At 35.0% G+C, this 24,301-nt stretch overlaps 1 protein-coding gene across 1 annotated transcript in view; it reads left to right on the top strand.

The window, feature by feature from the left end:
• Window positions 1-351: 351 nt before the first annotated feature.
• Window positions 352-24,301, top strand: part of aars2 (alanyl-tRNA synthetase 2, mitochondrial (putative)) — a gene marked incomplete at its 5' end in the record, with an annotated part of 51,597 nt that continues 27,647 nt past the window's right edge. The window contains 20 exon segments of the mRNA XM_051919248.1: window positions 352-438; window positions 440-514; window positions 5,622-5,687; window positions 5,689-5,811; window positions 8,058-8,111; window positions 8,113-8,201; window positions 8,933-8,955; window positions 8,958-9,121; window positions 10,339-10,485; window positions 12,508-12,580; window positions 12,583-12,652; window positions 13,624-13,732; window positions 14,503-14,541; window positions 15,841-15,865; window positions 15,868-15,951; window positions 17,911-18,038; window positions 18,391-18,535; window positions 19,784-19,953; window positions 20,320-20,433; window positions 23,478-23,618. Coding sequence (XP_051775208.1) covers window positions 352-438; window positions 440-514; window positions 5,622-5,687; window positions 5,689-5,811; window positions 8,058-8,111; window positions 8,113-8,201; window positions 8,933-8,955; window positions 8,958-9,121; window positions 10,339-10,485; window positions 12,508-12,580; window positions 12,583-12,652; window positions 13,624-13,732; window positions 14,503-14,541; window positions 15,841-15,865; window positions 15,868-15,951; window positions 17,911-18,038; window positions 18,391-18,535; window positions 19,784-19,953; window positions 20,320-20,433; window positions 23,478-23,618 — 1,926 coding nt within the window.

A 24,301-nucleotide genomic window follows, 5' to 3' on the forward strand; every position in this document is an offset into this window, starting at 1 on the left:
AAAAACTTTTCTTGACCAGGTACATTTAAGAGCTGCGTCTTTAGTCAAGAAAATATTTCGGCAGAGAGGAGCAAACTGAGCGTGGGGTAAATGTCAATCGTTGTCGATTCAGCCAATTAGATATTACATTTTTGTTGTCTGCGTTTGATTGATAGTTATTCCGCCCCTAGATCCGCCCATAGCCCTTTTATCTCCAGTTCTGTCAACCATAAAAAGCCCTCTCTATTTCAGGCTGACGTCAGTGTCGCCAGTAAACATGGCGCAGTACATGAGACGAGGCACAAGTGCTGCACAAGCTTTTGAAACGGAGAAATGTGCACACTGTTTTTGAATTCGGGACAAATGTGATTTTTCTTCGGGAACAGGGATGCCGAGTTCACTTCGAAGAAAGTGCGCGATATGTTTACTGATTTTTTTAAAGACAAATACGGACATAACAGTTGTCCCATCCTCACCTGTGAAGCCAAGGGGAGACCCCCACTTTGCTTTGTTGTTAATGCGGGGCATGAACCAGGTAAGACTGGGGTATTATCTGACAATGCCTGTTTTTTTTTAATTGTAATTTTTACCGTGATTCCACGCACACAGGATATAGCGTGGAGTAAATGGTGACGTATTAGCTGTCCAGCTCAAGGTGGCCGGTGTCGGGATTCACTAGCTACACTGTTTAAACCTCAACAAGTCGCATGTCCTGCTAGGGCTGCAATCGAGAAAGTACGGCGACAGTCTTCAGACTAGATCTGCAATATTCTTTAAACGCATGCATGGTGTCACAATTATGCATACTGACAGTGACCAGGGCAAAATTCCCTTGCCCTGATATTTTGTGAAGGGGACTAATGATTACAATCTACCGCAAGTGTCATGGACTGGCTTTAGGTCAGCATTTATAACAACTGCTGTGTTAGGTGCAGGGGTAATGAGTAGTGTTTTACACAATGCATGCGAGCCTGCCGATTTATTAAAAGAAGGCACTAACGTCTGTATTGACGTAGTGATCGATCCACATCAGCTGAAAGAATAATAGTTTGGAATAATACATAAACTTTGCTAATTAACCTAGGGATCAGAATCAGTATAACTTTTACTCACCAGTACTTAATGTACATGAATCTAAGTTGAATTTAACTTGATAGCCCTGGGGCTGCTTATAACAGAAGAAAACATTACATAAATAACCCATGTTAAATTACATGCAGTTACAGTATAAACAGCTGCAGAATAGTGAAATTATAAAGGGGATGTGCAAATGATACACACACACACTTTCATGTGCGTGTGTGTGTGTGTAGTCTGGATTCACTACTTGCACACGTAAAGTTATGTGAATAAGCCTCATAGAAACTGTTGACATTTTTAAAGTATTTGAACAGGCAAACAGTAGATCTTCATGCACACAGTGCCTACAGATTTTGGAATAGATTTACAAGAAGAATTTGCATTTTCAATAATTTATTCAACAAAAAATTTCAATAGATGTATAATGGTCTGCTGTGAAAAAGGTTAAGTCCACCCTTGGCCTCAGAAGCTGGTTATTGCCCCCTTTAGCAGAAACGAATTGTATATGTTTTGCATTACTGAGTTGCCATCCTCTGACATTGAGGTGGTGAAATTTTTGGCCACTCCTCCATGCAAAAATTCTTTCAGTTTTAAGGTGTTTGTGGGTTCTCTTGAATGTGCTGCCCGCTTCAAATACCCCGACAACATTTCAATGGGATTCAAATAAGAGCTTTGACTAGGCCAGTCCATACCCCTCCATGTCTTCTTTTGAGCTGTTCCTGGATGATTTTGCTAGTTTGCTTTGGATCTTTATCAGGTGAAAAGGGCTGTTTCTAGTATCTTTTGGACAGATAGCCTCACATTCTCTTCAAGCACACTTTGATATGATGCAAAATTCATACTTGACCTGATAGCTGCCCAGACCCTGATGTAGAAGTTCAAACCCCATATCATAACATTTCCACCACCCTGTTTTACACAGTTGGTATGAGGTTCTTCTCCTGAAATGCTTTCTTCAGTTTGCACCAAGCATGTCTACTGTTACTGTCACCAAACAACTCAATCTTTGCTTCATCTGTCCAGATCACATTGTCCTGGTCTTTGCCCAGATGTTCAATGGCAAACTGAGAAAAGCGCTATATAAATGCAAAGAATTATTATTATTATTTGTTTAATGGTGTTTTTGGACAGCAAAGACGTTTTCCCTGGCACACCTGCCATGCAGGTCAAATGTATGTGATCTCTTTCTGATTGTAGATGCATGCATTTTGACACCTAGCTGTTGCAAGAATTACATGCAGAATCTTTAGTGCAGTTTGGGGATTCTTGGACACTTCTTTGAGTATCAAACAATCAGTTCTTGGCTGAATTTGCTGGAACATCTGGTTCTAATTTGATGGATTTAAAGTGGCAATAAATGTAGGGGTGGACTTTGTCCACATGACAAATTTGCATTTTTGTTAATTTAGATTATGAGAATGAATACACCATGTCATTTTCATGTGTCATTTGTTCACATATATCACTGTTACCTGTTTGCATGAAGATCTAATGTTTACTTCTTTAACTACATTGAAAAAGTTAACAGTTTCAATCGGGTGTAACCTACTTTTTCACAGGACCTTTACATGTGCATATGCATTGTATACACACACACGCTCACACCCTTCTATTTTAAGAACACTCACATAAGCAAAGAAGACAAGCTAAATTACTGGTTTGCACAAGCAATGGCTCTGGAAAAGAAACTGTTCGGTGTCTTATTAGTTTTGGTTTTAAGTGACCTAAAGAATTGAGATCTTTTTGGAACAACTGATGGTCAAGGTGGAGTCTGAGTCAGCGGTATTTCATTTGACATGCTTTATGACACTAGATGTGTAGAGGGTCTGCAACAGTTGGAAGTGCACAGCCAATGTTTTCTCAGCAGACCTCTTAAGCACGCTCACATTTATTTTTGGAGTGGACTGTTTGCTGAAGCAGACCAGGCAATAGAAGAAGATGTGATTACACTTTGAACTAATGACTAGGGTGAGGTGGGTTGTATTTTGCTTCTTTAGTTAGCATAGAAAATACATCTGCTGGTGAGCTTTCTTAGTGATTAAGTGGTATTAATTTTGCAGTTTAGTGTATTTGTGATAGGTGTGCCCAAAATTTTGAAGCATTCCTCCATATTCACTCTAGAATCATTCATTACTAGAGGGAGAGACTGTAGCTGCTGTTTGCGTACGTCAAAAGCAATTTCCACTGTTTTTCGGCATATTGAGTGCCATGTTATTTGTAACACACCAAGATAAATGAAGTTAATGGTGCATCCTATCATCTATTGATTTTCCTGTGCTCCTTCTGTCCAGGACCCTAGACATGATGTTTGTAGCAGCCATTGTTCACTTTCTTAACACTTTTTTCTTAGCCACTGAAACATTGTTATCTGCTTCTTACTCTAACCCTCAGCTTTATGAATTTAAAATTCTTATATTTTAATAAACTTAAATCTTTGCTGAAATTAATACATTTTTGCAAGCTAACAGAAGGTAAATGTAACATCAGATTTCCTTAAAAAAGTTTAGTTCCATGCCATATATTGGAGTGGCATTAGGGGAAAATGTTTAGTGCTGCTGCTTCAAAGCTGTACTGTGTCCTGTGTAACAATCCTGGTTCAGTTACTGAGTGGGGAGTTTTCATAGCATCCTAGCATTTACATATATATATAGTATATATATATATATATAGGGGATGCAAAAGTGCATACACTTGACTAGCCTCAATAAGGCAAAACATGTGTTGTGCACTGTTTATATTGTCTGGCAGATACTGTAATACATATGATCTGCTTCTTGCAACTGAGAGGACATGGCGGTATGTTTGCTGACTGGTTGACCATCCACAAGGGTTACCTGTAAGATAATCACCTAAATAATCAGATTGCAATTCAGAACTAAGAATGTAATTATATAAAATGTGTGTTGAATGTGCATAGCAAAGGACTGGTACCCTTTTCTGGTTGTATCCCTGTCTTTTACCTAATGCTGCTGAGAGAGGATATAACCCTTCAACTGAATTAAAAATATTTAATAATGGCTGGATACATACAATTGTATAAAATCTATATGGTTAACTGTCTATAATTTACTTATCTGTAATGGTTCATCAGATGTTTCCACAAGAAATACTCAATGATAAAGTTAAAAAAAAGAATCTTGTTAGCAATTACTCATTGAGCTATATAGCTTTCAAAAGCATGAATAGTTTACTATCATTACAGTACAGTAGAACTAATAAGTATCAGTTTTAACTGATGTGGAAGACACAAGAAAAAACTATAAACAGATATAAGCATGGACCCTGCCATTTTAATTAAAAATTAATGTGTTAAATTATGTAGTATAAAACAAAATGTTGTAAAATAAGTGCAAAGCTCTAATAATAGACGTTTCACTGTATATACCAAAAATCATTTGATGGATCACCTCCCATCCTTGAGGACCCTACTGTGTGCTAAGAGACTTTACAATTGGATGAACAGATGGATCAGAAGTCTGTTTATTTTAATGTTCTCTATGGGATGAATGTAGCAGCCTCCCTGCCACAGTTCTGTCCTCAACTGTTTTTAAAAAAATGGGAACATTTTATTTTGATGGCGGATGTATTATTGAGCCAATTGTGTCCATTTTATTATTGTATTTTGGTATTTTTGAGCAAAAACAGGGTTAATTTTTGGGGGTGAGGGAGATGGAATTGTTCTTGATTTTTGTGTGTGAGTGTTGTCGTCCCTGCGATGGACTAGCACCCTGTCCAGGTATTGTTCCTGCCTTGTACCTGCTGCATACTGGGAAGGGCTTCAGCTTCCCTTCGACCCTGCTCAGAGTAAGTCGGTTTGAAGATTCATGGATGGATGTTTTTACATTACAAAAATTCGCTTATGAAGGGGTTTTAAGTAGTAATCTTTCTAAAGCAGGGAGAAGCCTGTAATAGTAAAGCAAAAATATAATTAGAACCACTTTTCATTCTGTGAAAGTTGATGTATTCACAGTGACTGCAATGCTGTTTTTCTCTTTATAGTTGTCAAATTTAAAAAAAATGGGCTTAAGAAGTGTCACCTGAGTTTAAATTTGTGTGCAATATTAATTTTAAAATATGTCGAAGCATAGAAATTACTTGGATAATTTATGTTCATATAATACAATGCACTGACATTTTTATTTTTGAGTTTATCAAATTAAACAGAAATCAATAAATATTTTGCTTAAATGTCAACTGAGTTGCTTAAATTTGTATTCAAATATTAGTTTAAATTATATTGAAGTACAGAAATTACTTGGATAGTTTATGTTCATGTAATACAAATGAACCATATTTAGGCAATTTACATGACTCTTAGTAAAAGCTGCTGACCAGTATCTAGTTGTGGATTTGATCATGACGTCTTATTATTCCAGATTCTGTCAAGATTCTTTGGTTTGCTTAATCTATGGAGTCAATTGCAGCAATGTCCCTGCCTGGAATTTTATTGACAAACTATAGTAAAAGCAACCATAATAGTAATGCTAATAGTAAAGTGAAACACTGAACTATTGATAGATGTTAAATGACTGTTTTTTCTCCTTTTTTCTTTCTTTTGAAAGTTCAAGCCTGTTTTCTTGGGAACTGTTGACCCTAGGAGTGAAATGGCCCATTACAGACGAGTAGTCATTAGGTCAAAAGTGTGTCCGAGCAGGAGGGAAACACAATGACCTGGAAGATGTTGGGAAAGATGTCTACCATCATACATTCTTTGAAATGCTTGGAAACTGGTCCTTTGGAGATTACTTTAAGGTGAGCAGCTGGAGTATTTTTTAATGTACTGGACTAGCTAGATATTCTGTTCCTGCCACATTGTTACTTGAAGTATGCTGTATGTTTTAAATGTAAAATGTTTGAAAAATCCATTCCTTTGCTGGATCAAAATATATACTTCCAGTAGATCAGAAAAAAAAATGGTTATACTATATTCAGTATTTGGATAATGGTACAATTGTTATTAGTATGATTGTCTATGCAAGCATACTAGTATTGAAATTAAACAATTGATATAAGCTTTTAGGGTAGATTTATATAATTAAATTGACGGTATTTACAAAAAAAAACAAACAACTGTTTTAGGAATTGCAGCACTTGTTATATGTAGTTCCCCCTATTTTAAGGAAGCAAAAATGATTGGGCCAACTGGCCATTTAGCTGTTTGTTGGTTAGGTGTGTGTTATTGTATCATCAAGTCTGGTTAAAAGGCCTACTGGTGATTGTAAGTGTGGTATTTTCATTTGGAATTTGTGCTGTTGTCTCTTAACTTTAGATGTGTCAATGCCATTAAAGCAGGCTATTACGAGGCTGAAAATCAGAAAAAAACAATACATAACATAGGAAGAACTTTAGGGTTTGACAAAAATCAAGTATTTAGTACATTGTTAAAAAGAAAGATCATACTGATATGCTTAGGAATACAAATCACCTGGTAGACCAGGACTACTACAATGGGTGACAGAAAAATCATTTAAATTGTGAATTGCGTCAGCCAGATCAAAAACACTCTCTAGGATGTAGTCGTGGCTGTGTCTAAGATGACCATGAAGAGAAGATAACCATGTGCACAAATTCAGATTGTTTACCACAAGATACAAACTACTGGTAAGACTTAAGAACATAAATGCCAGGTACTAGTTGTAGAACAGAGTCAAATGGACAGGCGAGTTGTAGATTCACCCGTATCAGAGTGATGGAAAGAGAAAGATGTGGAGAAAGAAATGTACAGCACATGATTTTAGGAATACCACCTCCTCTGCAAAACATGATGGAGGTAGCGCTATGACTTAGACATGTACTGTATGGCTATCACTGGAACTTTTTCCCTTGTATGTATTAATGAAGTGACTTCTGATAAAAGAAACAGTATGAAAGTGTGAGGTGCACAGAAACATATTACTTACTCATATTCAACTGAATGTGTCAATACCCCGCTGGATAGCATTTACACTGCAGCAGGACTATGACCCAAAGTATACTGTTAAAGCAAGTAAAGAGTTATTTAAGGCCAAAAAGTAGAATGTTCTGAAATGGCCAAGTCAGCCACCTGACCTAAATGTTATTGTGCATGAATTTCTCTTGCTGAGGACAACAGTAAAGGCAATAAGCCCCCCCCCCCAAAAAAACAGGGGGAACAGGAAGAGTGGCTGTTAAATATTGTTAAATAGTTTACTTTGGATTTTTCAGTGTGCACATAAACAGGAAACCTAAAACCTCACAGGAGTGAATTATTGACTATGAAGATCCACCTCTCTCTGTCATTTGTTGGGTTATGAGTTCTGTCTTCTATTCAAAAAGTCCAATCCATTAGACTTTTAGTGTACTGTTTATGCCTGACACAAATTATTCAGCAAGTAACTGTTTAACAATATCTTTAGCAAAAAAGCATTCATTTTGAGCAAGCAAATGAATAACCCGGACAGTGTATATTTTACACTTGAGTAACGTTTTTTTTTCTTTTAAAATGGATGTTTTCACATCGTTTACTGTTGTACAGTGCTGGTCATGTATTGACTTCTGTTATGTAATAAACTTCATTTTCTCCATCCTGCATGAAGACATGAAATTAAAACTTTTTTTCTCTGCAATCACTGCAAAGTACATAGGATAAGGTAACATATATCATTTTTTGGGTGGAGTATTCCTTTAATTTATCTTGTTATGTTTTGATACCTTAAAATAAGGACTTGCATATAAGGAATTCCTATACCACTCACTCATATTATACCCCTGATTTAAAGCTGCAAGTCTACACTAAAAACTTCAATTCCTGTGTGTCATTTCAATACCAGTATTGCCAGGGTAAAGAGCCACACTAATAAGAATTGTGTCAATGCCCAAATGCATATGTCTGCATTGTACATGCATGAATCAATTTTCATGACGAAGTACTATTTTCTAAGCAGTTGGAAGTCTAAGGACAAATAACAAAATATGTAACAAGTCCCATGCAGTTGTGGTTTGGAATGAGAGTTTATGACTTTGTGGTTTAATATTTTAAGGAGAAATCCTGTCTGATGGCTTGGGAGTTGCTGACCAGTGTCTATGGAATCCCAGAAGGATCGTCTTTATATAACATACTTTGGTGGGGACTCTGTGTTAGGACTAAAGGTCGGATGACGAAACGCTCGGGAAATTTGGCTTCAGTTTTGGGGTAAATATTGCATTAAACTTTAGGGTTAAGTATTAATGCAGTTTAAAAGTTATTTGTAGGTACTGAATGTAAAAATGACTTTAGTTTGGTATGGGGAAAGTACTAGTACATAGATTATTTATACTTTGGTTTGTTTTTAAAATACTGCAGTACTTTAAATTAAATCAAATAAATGTGATTTTATTATTAATATAGTTTTGTAGTATCCAGTTATTTTCAAGTGTTAATATTTTTAATTGCATGCAAAAAAGAAGTTCACTACTATTCCTATTTATTATGGGGGTATATCCTACTTAAGGAAATTTGCAAATCAATAGGATCAACAAGTCTTTCCAAAGACCCTCAGTTACCACTTAAAAAAGCAGAGTTTGAATTTTTTTTAATTGGCGATTTTATATTTAAATATGGTAATATATTTACTACAAATTGTGTCTTGGTTTCATTGTTTTATGTGTTTAATTTTAATAGTTAACAGCTTTACTGTCTTGGTTCAAAATTTAGATTGCTTGTCTGTGTTGCCAGTTATTTTTAATTCATCTAGTTAGTAAACCTCAGACCAAGTTGGTCAGTGGATCATATTGATGGTGAGGGTTATTAGTATTGTTCTTTCTCGTGATTGTAGGATTAGACATTTTTCTTCATGCTTGAATCCCAAAGTAGCTGGATTCATAATGCATTTCTCGTTCTCTAACTAATAAAGTTTTTGTTTTTTTTTTGGTATAGGGTGAAGTCAGACCATATTCTTCCATTGGATCAAAAGATAATTTCTGGGAAATGGGGGAGGTCAGGTCCTTGTGGCCATGCACTGAAATCCACTATGACCATATGGAAGTCGGAATGCTGGAATGTTTTGTAAACAGAGACAATCCGGATGTAGTAGAAGATCTGGACATAGTCTTCATGCAGTATAAATAGGTACTCTAAGATTTCATGTAAATATTTTTTCTAGCTACTGCCTAACATTGCTCTTCAGTGGTGGCTGAAGACATGGAGGAATAAAAATGCTTGCATACACCAATTATGAATCATGCAAAATTAAGCTAACAAATGATGAAAAAAAATAAAACAATTGGAGAGTATAAACCATTTACAGTTTGAATAACTCTACCGTCTTATTCAAAGGTCAGTGTGAAGCAAGTGAGCAATGCCAGTTGTTATCCTTTTTTCATTTCTAAGGTTGTTTAAGACGTGTTTCTCAACCACTGAGTCGTGACCAACTTCTGGGTTGCGTACTGACAATAGTGGGGTCCCAATTAGACACCTAAGCAATCGACACAGTTGCACAATATTTTTAAATGCGGAAGTTTCATGAAAGAGGAACTTGCTCTTTCATGTCACGCTTGGTTTCACCAAGGTGAAGACCTCCACCCCCTCTGCCTCCCATTTTAAACATTCAGGCTCATTTTAACAAGGTGTAAAGCAATGCTAGAATGTGTCATCAATAAACTTAAAGAGATGAAACTGGGTTGTGAGTCAATAAATGTTGAGAAACACTGGTCTAAGACCTAACCGATGTTTATCTTCATGTAACCATCACTAATATGAACCTTGCCATTTTCCTTGACTAGATTGGCTGCTATTTGATATATCACCAAAGGCTCCCAGTATTTACTTTGTTAGTCTCAACTCCATTCACCACCCTCTAGTGTTCTAAAACCATGTTTTAGAAATTTAGTCTACAAATGGTAAAGCTATTGTCATTTAAATTTCTTTGTTCTTCATAAAATAAGTTTGGATTGCGTACTTGTTTTACTAAGCTATCTTCAGGCCATTATTAATTTCTGAGAATTTTTTTAAGAATATGGTTATTTGTAGAGTTGTTGCTAATTCTTTTTAAGTTGAAATGTATGATGTAAAGACACCTCATTTGTATTTCTTAAAAAGCAATGGTTATACTCCTGCTGTTTCAATAGTCCCATATATTATAAAGAGTGGTTATTTATATTTATCCTTACAAATAAAATCTGAACTGAGAAGTATGGTCATTGTATATACAGAAAGTATATTTCTAAGGATTTTCCAATAAAATGAAGTTATTTTTATTGTATTGATGTGACTAAACACTTTTGAATTGAAAATTAATTCTGTAAGTTTTAAGTGTATCATTTTTTTTTCTTCATTATTTTCACAGAGAACTGGATGGAAGTTTACGTGTTCTACCTCGGCACAATGTTGATACTGGAATGGGTTTGGAACGACTGGTGACAATTCTACAGGGGAAGCGCTCTAATTATGATACAGACCTCTTCACTCCCATTCTAAGTGCAATTCATGAGGTGAAGTCATCAGCCACCGATGTTAGCATTGTGTAAAATAATAGATAAAATTTATGAATTTTTAAAAAATATATTATATAAATCCTTATAATGCAGAATACTATGAGCTGCTAAACACTCACAGGTGGAATGTGCTAGGTGACCTAATAATATAATATATACTGTGATTACTTGAGTTATGATATGAGAATATTGTGATTTTTTTTTGTATGTGTTTTAAAATATGTAAGTATTGCGTAGTTAGTGCTTATAGTATATTACATATGTATGTGTATAAGTGTAAAGTTGAAATGCTTACATCCTATTACCCAAAAATATCAACAGTCTATTAGTATGTAATATGAAAAATCCTTCACTAAGAGTACTTTTTTGAAAAATCTTTATTAATTTGGTTGTTGTAGTTTAAGAGATTGTGTGAACATATACAAATATATGTTTAAAGGTCTTGGGGCCATATAAATGCTAATTGCTATCTGGTAGATGTAGACTATTAAAATGTTATTTTGGCAACATTTAGTAAACTTTCGTGCATTAGGAAAATATGTCAGTTAACCACACACAAAACTTGTGTGTTTTTTATTTTAAGAACATTAGTTTCCTTTTCTCTGCTTGTGGAGTTCTGTTGCAGGCCACACTGAGATGACATTTGGCCAGTCATGATGGGATAAACAAAGCTCCTGTGTGCCCCTCATGAACACTGTATCTAAAGGTGGCAAGCTATTTAATTAGCAGTTTCTTGCTTCTTCCTCTTTGATTACATCAAGTTATGCTTTCTAATTTACCGCAAACCAGCTTTCCAACTCTACTCTTGGGAGCTGTTGGAGAGACGGTCCTTAGTTTCAAGTTTGTCCAAGTACTCGATTTTAATATAACAGGGCTTGCAAATTATATGCTTTAAGTTCAGCTCTTTCTTTGCAGTAACATTTCATAATTAAACATTAACTGTTCCCTTTAAAATGTGGACAAAGCTTTTACAGTAGTAATTGCTGCAGTAATGCGAACATTTGTTGAATACTATCTGTTTGAATGTAAAATGAATGCGTTTTGTTAATCCGGTTCAGATAAATGCAATGCTTTTATTATTTCCATAGATACTGCACTCCAAATATTAGCATTGCTGCCTTGATTCTTTTACTAACACATGGCACAAAAAAATGTAAAAAAAAAATAATGTAAAAAACAAAGGTTCTTGTCCTCATTGTATTAACACCAGTACTGTATAACAATGAAAATATTACAATACTCTATCCATTCACACCGCCACTACCGCTACTTGCCCTTTTGTAATTTAGCTTTAATATTTATTTCTATAATTTTTTTTAAGCAGTCAATTTTCATTCTATGTTGGTTATCACAGATTCAATATACTATGTATACACACATATTTGTTGTGATTAGTACAATTTTAACTTTTTTATTATTTTTAAGTATAGGGGATAATTAAGGGTCTAAACATTTTTAATTATTTAAAAAGAAAAGCTACTGAATCTCCATATTGTGACACCTTTTGATGAAAATCTTTTATTTTCAGCAGGGGTTCTTTTGTTGCTAGAATGTATTTCTTTTAAACCCATAGATTTTAAGTTTATTGGCTTTTATTTTACAGATGGTACTAAAATTGAATGAAGACTATGAACAAATGCTATTCTTTTAGATACTACTTAAGGTGACAAAAATTGATCTTATGTAGGATGTCTTGTTTAGCCCATCTAATCACTTGAAAGCAGAAAAATGTACTTAATAAAATGTATTTGGTCATCAAGAAAGATGGTCAGTATTTCAGTGCTTATTATATGATTACATTTCAAACATTCAGCAATGATATTTTTTTTTAATCTGAGTTGTTATTCTTACCCTTTTTGAGTGTTAATGAACATTCTTTTTTGCGTGTCAAGTATTCTCTTTATACACGTTACCCAAAATGTTTAAGGTGTCTAACAGAATACCCAGTTCTAGGAATGTACATATTCTTTGTGATTGCATGTTTTCTGCTTCTTAAATATGTTATTGTGCTTGTTGTAGTTTAGTAAGGTCCAACCTTACAGAGGACTGGTTGGAGGAGCTGATTTGGAAAACGTGGATATGGCTTATCGAGTTCTGCTGATCATGTTCGTACTCTAGCAGTTTGTATTGCAGATGGAATCTATCCAGGAATGTCTGGCGCAGAGTGAGTAAAGTCATGTCATAACGGACTTACAACAAGTTGATTGAAATCAGTGTCATAAATTCAGAGAATATTGGTGAAAAATCACATCTCTTTTCACTCACTCTTGACAAATATTTTATGTAAACCACATATGCTTTTTAAAACCATCATACATTTTGACTACACTAAGCATATGCATGTATTACAATTAATATTGTTTTTTTTTTTTTCTCTTCTCTTTTGCTTGGCATATGCTATGGAAAAAAATAGTACTACAATTTTTCTAACCTTTAAAAAATTTTTTTTGAGGTTATTTGAAGCTATTTTAATTATTTTAGTTTCTTTGTCATCTTTAAGTAGTGGATCTTCTCGTTTCTAGCTGCTATCCTGAGATATCTTAACTTTTTTTTTGACTTGGATTGCCTTGATGGCATATGGGTGTGGGATCTGTAGATCTGTTGGAATAATGATAGCCTGAAGTCTGTTTTCTCTGGCTTAGGATTGATGTCCTTGCAACCTTCAATTAGACTGAAGAAGGTTACAAAATTTGATATGGAGAATGAAGTTTGTTTGTAGTTAAGATTAAGTGCTCATAAATGTAGTTAAAATACTTAATTTAAGGAGAGACTCTCCATTATTCTAATGTAGGGCTCTCCTTGGCAAGTGGATCAGTGAAACCTCATAATCATTCACCCTTTTTCCTGATACACCTTTATTTTTACTGGTTGGATTTAAACTATTTGGTGATAAAACTTTAAAAATAGAAATTTAAAAATACCACTGAAATTTATTCTTATGCTTTAATCAAAGTATAAACCTGGTGCTAATGAACATTTTACTGTGTAGTTAAGACTGTCACAGATCATCTCAGAAGAAAACACAGTAATGGTTAAATGTTACCCTTGTAAACAACCAACTGACAATTCAGTTATAGTGCATATGTAATTGGCTTAAAGGATTGTGTGAGACGCTAAGCTGTTCTTTCTTTACAGATTGGTTCTGCGCCGGATTCTTCGTAGAGCTGTACGCTTTTCAATGGAGGTACTTAAAGCTCCTCAGGGAACACTTGCTGCATTGATTCCAACTGTGGCAGAAGTATTGGTAAATCAGATGTTACTATTATTTTTTTATTTTATTTTTTAAAGTACTGCTCCAGATTGACTTTTGATGAATGTGTATTTTTTATATCTGTGTGCTAGATTTTAAGATACAGGAGAAAATGTTAAACTATTTATGTTCAAATTATTTAAAATCTTAGTTTAAGATTTGTTGTTATACACACTATGCTTTCTCTTAGCATTATTCTTTTGGTTAGTTATGAACTTGTCAAATGTTAGGCATCTATTAAGTTACGTGTTTGACCATATATAATGATGTATCATGTGTCAACTATATACTGCTAAGTAATATTTTGTTATTTCCTAAATTATGTTCATTGATATGCTGTTAACAGTAATATAAACTTAACACATAACCTTCTTAAACCAGCTAAATCCAAATCAGGGTCACAGGGAACACAGAGCTTATCCTGAAGCACTGGGCTCAAGGCAGGAAAAAAGAAGTGCACAAGGTGGCAGGGACACACTTACACACAAACCCACACAAACACACTCACACAGGGCCAATTTGGAATTGCCTTATTACCTGAAATTCATGACTTTTTGGATATGGGAGGAAAGCAGGCGTAGCAGGAGGAAATACTACACAAACATGGGGAGAACATGTAAACACCCCGTGAAAATGTCTGGGAACAGAAATCTGAACCCAGGATGCTGTGCCCTTATTCTGCCCTAATATAAACATATTATATTTATACATACATCTTCTGTTTTTCCCCATACTAATCTGTACATTTGTTTCTTATTTGTCAGGGAGATGCTTATCCAGAATTGACTCAGGAAACCAGTAGGGTAAAATTTCTTTCATAAAATTTTTCATTAGAATTAACTTGGCTTACAATGTGAAGTGTTTTAATATTGTTTATAGTTTAAAAATGATTACAATGAGCTTTTGAAATGAAAGTGGTATTGTAGTTTTTTTTAACACAGTTTATCAGTTATTAATTTTGTATTACAGATTATGTTATGCTGTTTGTTCAGATTTTTCTTGTAGTATTTGCATTTTTTGCATTTTATTCAGATTTATTTTATTCTGTTGCATAGCTTTGTAGATAAAGCATTTATTTTTTAGCGTTATGTGCAAATATTATTTACCAGTAACGGCGCACTGCACAATAACGTGCAGTGAATACACTTTCTTTGAGCATTCCTAGTTTTCATCCTCTTTCTCTTTACATTTAGCATTTGTTTGCTCAGAGGTTGATGCGCTTGCTGATTCCTGAGCAGCTCTAATTTTCTCCACCCTAGCGACCCGCTTCTTCTCTTCTTTCATCTGCATCTTTTCGCGTTAAAACTGATTGTCAGTGTTTGTGTTGCAATTAGTTGGTATGTTTTTTTACATTTTTCACTTAAGCTGGCACTTAAGTGTTCAATCTGCCTCAAAAATGATTTAAGATATGAAGAGGTAGGGAAAGTGATGGCGAAGGTGGTAGAGATAAGAACGGCGTCCATATACATGCGCCACACAGCCACCCTGCTGGCCGCTGCTGAGAGCTGATTCTACAATCAAATAAAATAAAAATAAAAGAGGGATAACCTTGGAGGTCAATCATCACCCTGAAAGCGGATAGTAGATGTCACGTGGTATATGTGTGCCAAATTTCAGGTCAATTGGTCAAACAGTTAGTGAGCTACAGGTGATTTAAAATCCTGGACAGAGAAATGAACAGCCACAGTAGCGTATTATATAAAAAGATATCCAATGTTGTATATGCCCTGTTGTTCATTGTGAATTTCTGTGAAGTGTTTTAAGCATGGGAAAGGTGCTATATAAATATGAATAAAATGCAGAGTTATTATTATTAAAATGAAATGAGATTGCATTTTTTGTCTTGGGATTTGCATGTACCGTAATTTAAATATATTTTGAAAGTCTTTTCTGTTTTCCTATATTCATTGGTTTCTTTCATTGTTGGTTTTGCTTTTGAAACACAAAAATGTTTGGCTATTGTAGATAATGAATGAATGTTGATGCTCTGTATGATTTGTCCATTCTCTCAGGCTACTTCATGCTCTTACTGTGTAACTACTATATTGGGGTTAATAGTATGTTGTTATTGCCATGCTTGAAGTATTATGTATGTCTTTCAGATTATGGATCTTATCAATGATAATGAAGAGCATTTGTATCATCTCTCCACCAAGGTCGGCGTATTATAGATAGAACACTACAAAGGATGGACAAGTCTTGTAAATTTCCAGGTATTGCAGTTTAGATTGATACTTAGAGACAACCTGATTTCTCTATCATTATTGCAATGTATTACCAATAGTTAGTATTATTAGGTTATATTAAACAAGTAGAATCACAAATAATATTCTTTGGATTGGCTTTTATTATGGAATAAGAGATTAAAAACAAAAACTTTTGATTTGATTTCTGTTTTTAATCACTGCTGCTCTCTAGATTCATATGGAGAAATTAATGAACTCTTTGGAATTGCACAGTTTACTGCACTAGTTTGTAATAAAAATGTGATGTGATCTTCAACTAAATCACATTAATAGGCCTATACAAGTATTTCACCAGACAATGTTAACTGTTAGTAAGTTGGAATGTGAAAGGCCTCAGTTATGAGCCTAAAATAAAAAAGTGCTCTCACATCACAGTTCCATGAGACTAGACATAGTACTTCTACAAGAGACACATCCAAGAAACAAGGATCATTTTCAGATAAAACAGACTCTATTGTACAAGTAATTATTTCAAGCTTTAACAATAAGATAAGAGAAGTGGTAATTATGAACTACTGAGCAAGCCCATTTCTATATACTGTGACAACAGATGATCCTGAAGGGTACTATGCTATGGTAATGGGAAATTAAATGAAAGTAGAATAAGTCTAGTCAACATTTATGCACCAAACTCAGATTGTAAAGAATTTATGATCAAAGTTCTAGCGGCAGTTGCGTCTCTGCGAAACACGTGTTATTTTAGTTAATATGAGATTGTATAACACAGTGGGATTCTTTTAATTACTAATCAGTTACATCTTTTGGGTGAGGCTGGGTGTTTTAGTGTGGTTTATGATAGCAGTTAATTGTTTCTGTCATATATGGGATTGATTATAATTCTGATTGAATAGACTTTCTTTTTTAAATTTTCTTCCAGTATGTTATGTTTGATTGCTATTTTATAACACTTTTGTTATAATACATATTTCTGGAACAAATTAAATTAAAATAAATATAGGGAAAAAAGGAAAATTTTGTGAAACTCTAGACCTAATGAGTCAGGTGTTATAATCATTGAGAGTAGATTGGAGATGCCCTGCCATATAAAAGGACACACAGTTTGGCTACTGACAGGATATGCTCTTTTCAAGAAAGATCTGTTTGAACCTGAAGGCCATCAAAATAAGTATCAGAGGAACTTTAAAAGAGGAATTGTAGAAATGCATAAAGTTAGAAAAGTAAACTAAGCATTTCTAAAAGCCCTGTTTTAAATTAATGGAAATTCAGTTGTGCTTCTACTCTCCACATGAGTTGGCATTAGGCAGAGATCACAGCAAGAGAACAGTGTGCTTGCTCAAGGAGATCAAAAAGAACCCTAGGACAAGTGCAAAAAAATGCTGAAATGTCTTGGACCTGCCAAAGCCTCTGTTCAGTTGTCCACAATAAAAAAAACACTGAACAAGAACGGTGCTCATGGAAGCACAGCATAGAAGAAACCACTGCAGAATGCTTTAACTTCGATATTGATTAACAATTACAATGTCAGAGGCTGGGTTGTTTGAGACTACGTGATTAACAGATTATCAGATGATTATATTGACACATCATCCCAGTTTACATTCAAAACTGGGTACTCTTACACCTGTGTCCAATGGATAAGAGAAGTCAAACAACCTTTTACAACATCAGTCATTAGTTTTATTAATTACTCTTTCATGCATTCATGTTGACTGAACACTAAGCATTTATAATTCAAAACGCAAGTATTAGCAGTATATTTTCAATTTAATTTGAAGATTAGGATTCACATGAAAGCACAGAACATAGAATTTTCCATCCTTGTTTTTCTTTCTAATTATAAGTTGATATAAAAGATTATTTATTGCGGTGAAATGTGAAAACAATTAACTACATGATTTAATCCAAACAGAACCAAATGTTAAAAACAAACAAATAAAATAAGCCAGCCTTACAATCTCTTTGCAGCTGATGTGGCCTGGTCCTTGCACAGGAATCTTGGCTTTCCTCTTGATCTAATTGGATTAATGTTATCAGAAAAATCCATTGCTTTAGATACTGATGCACTGGAAAAACTGTCTTCAGAAAGTGCCAAGGTATGATCACTTCACATTCCATTCATCTTAGTTTAAAATAGAGGTTTATAAAAAGTGTACAGAAAAGAAGCAGAGTTAAAAGTATAATTTTTAACAATCAAAAGCAGAAATATGCACAGATTTTTTTTTGTTTCCCAGTGTGTATATATATTATTGAACTTGCTTTTATCCTGAAGTGTGATATATTTATTCTTTGAAAGAAAATAACTCTCTGAAAGTTCAATGCCAGTATCTATATACCTATACAGATATTCTTACCATGGAAACTCAAGCCTGGCTAAAAATGAGATGTTATGAAGTGTTATAATGTTATAAGAGAGTCTTCACCTTTAGATTTTAATTTTGTTTGCAGCAAAATGCACAGTCTCATCTGTCAGAGACAGAAACTTGTTATCAGCTAGATCTACATACTCTGGCCGAGTTGAAAAGAAGAGGTGTTCCAGCTACTGATGATTCTCCAAAATACCAGTACAGTCTTGAAGGAGCAGATAAATATGGTAATTTAAGATTTCTTCCACTTTGATTGCATTTTTGAATCTCAAAAGAAAGATCTCAACAGCTTTTACTTCACAGTGCAGCAACAGGCTTAATTGCTATTATTTGGATTTACTTAGGTTGGCTGGTTGCTTCTCTAGTCCTCTTCCTGCACCATCTGTGATGCTGTGAACTCTATGTGGTGTGTAACTAATTCTTCCCAATGTCTTCAGCTACTTCCTTTCTTCTTTAGGCCAGTTCCGTTCCCCATCTACCTCTGTCACCAGTAACTTTTTCAGCCAGTCATCATCCACCTTTTTATGTTTTTAAAACCTGCCTCAATATACTAATCAACACCAGTCAATTGTCTCAACTGAGCATTCATTTTGTACTCAGTGAAAATTGTTCACAACCATTTAATTATTCTTACCGCATCCTGTTCTTGTTGTCCAAACTTCATCTGCTTTGTTTTACTATTATGCTCTTTACAGCTTCTCCCACTTCTTAAATTAACTTTCCTCTTAGTACTTTAAGGTCTTGTTTAGTAATCTGTATGAGGTAAAACTGCAAGTATTGCTTCCATTCTTATTTCCTCCTTACTGCTACCACTGAGTGTGCATCTCTCCTACACATTCAGCAAGTGACATGCACTTCACAAAGTTCCTACTTTATGCAAAGCTGCTACATTGATGATAACTGAGTTTGACATACATCAGCAATTAGTACCACTTTCATACACTTTTAAAAATAGATATCCTTGCTTCCTGTTCTAGCACATTCTTTATTAACCTGTTCCCAGAATCCAGGCAGAGATGAGGGCTCTTTGTACCATATTTTTATTCCATCCACCACCCAATCATATTTTTTCATTCTCATATATCAACATTGCTGCATGTATTAACCATTTTTTATATTTAACTTTCTCATTGCAGTTCTCTTTGCTTCTGGTGCAATACATCTCATTGCTTTACTCTCAATCTCTTCCACCATTTGCCTTGCACCAGAGATTCTATATGGTGTTCCTTTGCAGGGCAGGTCAAAATGTTGTATGTCATCAGAAGCTATTATCATCACTTTATTTTAATGAATTGTTTCTTGTATAAAAGTGCAATTAAACTTTTTCAGGGTGCTGTTAAACCTGTTGATGATAGTTGTAAGCATTTCTGGTCTAGCATACCTTGCTCCTAGCTGGTTTATGAGTTACTTCTGTATAGGCTAGTCTTTATGCTTTTTCAACACAACTGTTGCCAATACGATTTTTTTTTTGGTAGTGTTCCACTCCTGCCAAGGCCAAGTACTAGGTTTGTATGCAGAGAACTCTTTAGTGGAAAAAGTGAGTGAGGGTCAAAGATGTGGCATAATTTTGGATCGAACCTGTTTCTATGCAGAACAGGGAGGACAAACACATGACCGAGGCTATTTTCTTCGAGGAGAGCAGCAGGTATTGTATCTTTAATATATGCTTTATAAACTGAAATAGCCTTTAAGTACCATTTTAATGAATTTTATTTAAGCAGGTCGTTTTACTTTATGTCTAAGATAACATACAACAACAACAAATAATAGTAAATGTTTTATGATATGTGTTGTGCATGCGTGATGGAAAACACTGTTAGATTTTTCTTGGAAATTACATATGGGAATAGTGGTTAATCCCTATAGGTAATTTTCCAGAAGACAAATACATCTGCAGTATTGAATACCTGCTGAATTATTTTATCATCTTGTTTATTACTTGAGTTCTGCTGAGTCAAATCAGATAGTGTTGTTTCAAGTTGGCTCATCATTCCTCTATTTCTATTTGCAGGATGTCTTATTTCCAGTCGAAAATGTCCAGAGTTGTGGTGGGTATGTGGTTCATGAAGTAATAGTTCCAGAGACTTTATGCCTAGGTGACAGTGTTCATCTTTTTCTGGATGAGGTAAAAAGATCTGCACCATCATTTGAGTGTCTCTTGTTCCTGCTTATTTATTTAAAGTTTACATGGATGATCATAAGTTTTAAATTGTGTGCTGCCTTTAAAGCATGTTCTGTTGAATTAATCTGAAAACTGTACACGTTTTGAACTGGATGGGATGCATGTATTCATGAACATTTACCATAAGGCACTAGATGCACAACACATTAACACAGCAGCAACTGCATAAAGCATGCTCCAATGCGTTTTAGATCCCTTGCTTGGTCTTGCCCATGCTGGCTATTTGCTCCAAGATTTCCTTCTTAAACTTTGTCCTAGTCACTTTAGTGTGCAAGGTGCTGAACTGTAAATCGTAAAGTTGCCAGATAAAATCCCCATCACTAGTTCCATGCTTGACCCTAAGGTAATTGCTGATCCTTCCTGACATATAAATAATTATATTTTGCATTTGTAAAGAGCCTTGAGCTTTGTTCACTATAGAAGGATACCATGTGAAACATGTTTACCTGATTCTAATATCTGCCTATGTTAGTCTTCTTTTTAAACTTCATCTAAAACCTATTTAAATATACTTTCTTGATTTTAAAGTTTGTATTATAATAAGTAAATTACAAATGACTAAGGCATCGAGTATCACATTTTATTTAAAGCGGATTGGATTTCTATTAGAGTAGAGAAAGGAAACATTGAATATAAAAAAAAGAGTCCAAAAAGGTTAGCAGTGTGCTGAAAGAACTGTTAAGAATAATACATTTATTAAAGCCCATTTGCTCCTGAAGTGAATTTAATTAGTTATTTTTTTTATGCAGAGAGAAAGAGAGAAGGAGGTTTAAATAAAATAGGACACCCTTTACCCGTTGTGTTATAATGGATGTGTTAAGACTGTTCCGGTTGAGTCAGAAAAAATGTTATGATAGCTTACACTTTACTAGCACAATAGATTGTTTATTAAACAGTAATGTTCCAGAGCAATGGACGTTCCCAAAGCCACATGACTCAACAGAGCAGGTGCCTGATAACATCACTCTTGCATAAGATGGATGGATGGATGGATGGATGGATGGATGGATAGATAGATAGATAGATAGATAGATAGATAGATAGATAGATAGATAGATAGATAGATAGATAGATAGATACTTTATTAATCCCAAGGGGAAATTCACATACTCCAGAAGCACCTTACTGATACAAAAAACAATATTAAATGAAAGATTGATAATAATGCAGGTAAAAACAGACAATAACTTTATATATTGTTAACATTTACCCCCCAGGTGGAATTGAAGAGTCGCATAGTTTGGCGGAGGAACGATCTTCTCAGTCTGTCAGTGGAGCAGGACAGTGACAGCAGTCTGTCGCTGAAGCTGCTCCTCTGTCTAGAGATGACACTGTTTAGTGGATGCAGTGGATTCTCCATAATTGATAGGAGCTTGCTGAGCGCCCGTCGCTCTTCCACAGATGTCAAACTGTCTAGCTCCATGCCAACAATAGAGCCTGCCTTCCTCACCAGTTTGTCCAGCCGTGAGGTGTCTTTCTTCTTAATGCTTCCTCCCCAGCACACCACCGCGTGGAAGAGGGCGCTCGCCACAACTGTCTGATAGAACATCTGCAGCATCTTATTGCAGATGTTGAAGGACGCCAGCCTTCTAAGGAAGTATAACCGGCTCTGTCCTTTCTTACACAGAGCATCAGTATTGGCAGTCCAGTCTAATTTATCATCCAGCTGCACTCCCAGGTATTTATAGGTCTGCACCATCTGCACACAGTCACCTCTGATGATCACGGGGTCCATGAGGGGTCTGGGCCTCATAAAATCCACCACCAGCTCCTTGGTTTTGCTGGTGTTCAGGTGTAGGTGGTTTGAGTCGCACCATTTAACAAAGTCATTGATTAGGTCCCTATACTCCTCCTCCTGCCCACTCTGATGCAGCCCACGATAGCATAATACACTTTGAGAGAAATGTTCTCAAGGTATAATTTTTCACAAACGGCGGAAGAGCATTTTCTTATTGTGGGCAACCTTCCATTCATTACCTAATAATCTTATTAAAATAAGTAGTAAAGGATAAAGATTATATTTGAGGCATAGTTTTTCAAATCATGTAAGAAAAAGTGTATTCCATATGTTAAATATTTTGCACTTTAGGGCTGGCATAAATATCATTGTCTTGTAAGGTAGCAATCAGCAGTAAGATTAAATCTTTAAAGTGTCTCCTGCATTAGTGCCTTGTTCCGAGAATCTGCCAGATTGCCTTTATGGCAGTGCCACATTGAATGCAAAGGTATTCTTTAGTGATATAAACACTGTAGCATACTTTAGTGAGGACCTTTGGACATACTGTAGAACGCAAAGTAAGGTGTAAGCATAGTCAGGATTTGCCTGACTCAGTTGGCTGGAAAAAACTAGATGGGGCTGAGAATGTGTAAGTCAAAAGCAAAGGAAATGCCATTATAAATGCAAAAAATGACTACATGATCAGGTGTCTAAGTAAATACACCATTTGCTTAAATACTCGGATGTCATCAATGGAAACTTGAGCATATCTGTATTTAGGAAAATAATTTAAGGGTAAAGTCACAGACAGGCAAGTCAGTATCACAGTACTGTATTGCTATGCAATATGTCAATTCCCAAAGAAGGGTTTGAATAGTTCTTTGCAATTTAGTAAGTGCTGCTTTTACTTTATTATTTTACATATTCATATACTATTTAGCTGTTATTCAAAATATACCCACTGTCAAATCCTTTTGTTTTTTTTACAGCACTCTGTCCCTTAGCTTTTTCTATTTTAAAAGTCCTCTTTTGCTCATCCTCTATTCAGATTGAAATTTTTCAGTGGGGCTGGGGTTCAACCTAACTTATGTCATATTGGATTTAGCCCTCCATGCCACCCTACTGTTAATTTAAATATATTGTAGGTATCATTTTTAATAATTATTAAAAATATAAAGTGATAGGACTTTTTTTATTTTCTTCTCACTGACTTAGCAAGTTGGCTAGCTTCTCCACTCAGTAAATAATCATGTTTCACTTGTATTTACAGCCTCGGCGTTTAGGCTGTATGGTGAACCACACATCAACTCACGTACTGAATTTTGCTCTGCGCCGCGTTCTGGGAGATGACGTTGAGCAGAGGGGCTCCCATGTCACAGAAGAGCATCTGCGCTTTGACTTCAGCACCAAGGTAATTATATACCTCTGTTGCTGAGTGGCTGGTGTTATTGAATAATGGCAGGCAGTTCTTATAATCTGAATATGACAGTTTTTTTTATACCCATTTCAACTTACCAGTTAATTTCCTTTCTGTTGCTGTTAATGATTGCAGCTGCTAACATGATGGGAGTATAACTAGTGTTAAATAATAACTTACTGCACTATTGTTCCATAATTGATTAGTTACATAATAATACATTAGCATTTTTGTTTATTCATTTTACACATTTGTCTATGATACTCCATCCACTCATCCATTTTTATGTGCCACTAGGTTTTTTTTTTTAATGAATCTTAATTTTTTTAGCACCCTTCATAACATACACCCACATGGGACTATTTCAATGCCGAACATTTTTGAACATTATGAAGTTGTAAGAAACACTTTTAAGTGCACATAAGTAAAGGCTTATTGGTTAGGAAATTGGAGTAGGTGAGAATCTGCAGTTTTGTATACAAGACTAGATAAGAGAGGCATTACTAAAAAAGGATTTCAAATCAAAAGTGGAATAAGCTTTTAATTCAAAACTTTATTTGAAACCGAATTTAGCAAATTTGTATTTCCTTCCATTAATTGAGACTGACATTTTTACCCTGTATCATCTGAGGTTTCAACTGTCAGTAATGAGGTTTAACATGACCGTCGGTCATTTT

This window comes from Erpetoichthys calabaricus, chromosome 15 (genome assembly GCF_900747795.2).
Source record: "Erpetoichthys calabaricus chromosome 15, fErpCal1.3, whole genome shotgun sequence".
Taxonomy (NCBI): domain Eukaryota; kingdom Metazoa; phylum Chordata; class Cladistia; order Polypteriformes; family Polypteridae; genus Erpetoichthys; species Erpetoichthys calabaricus.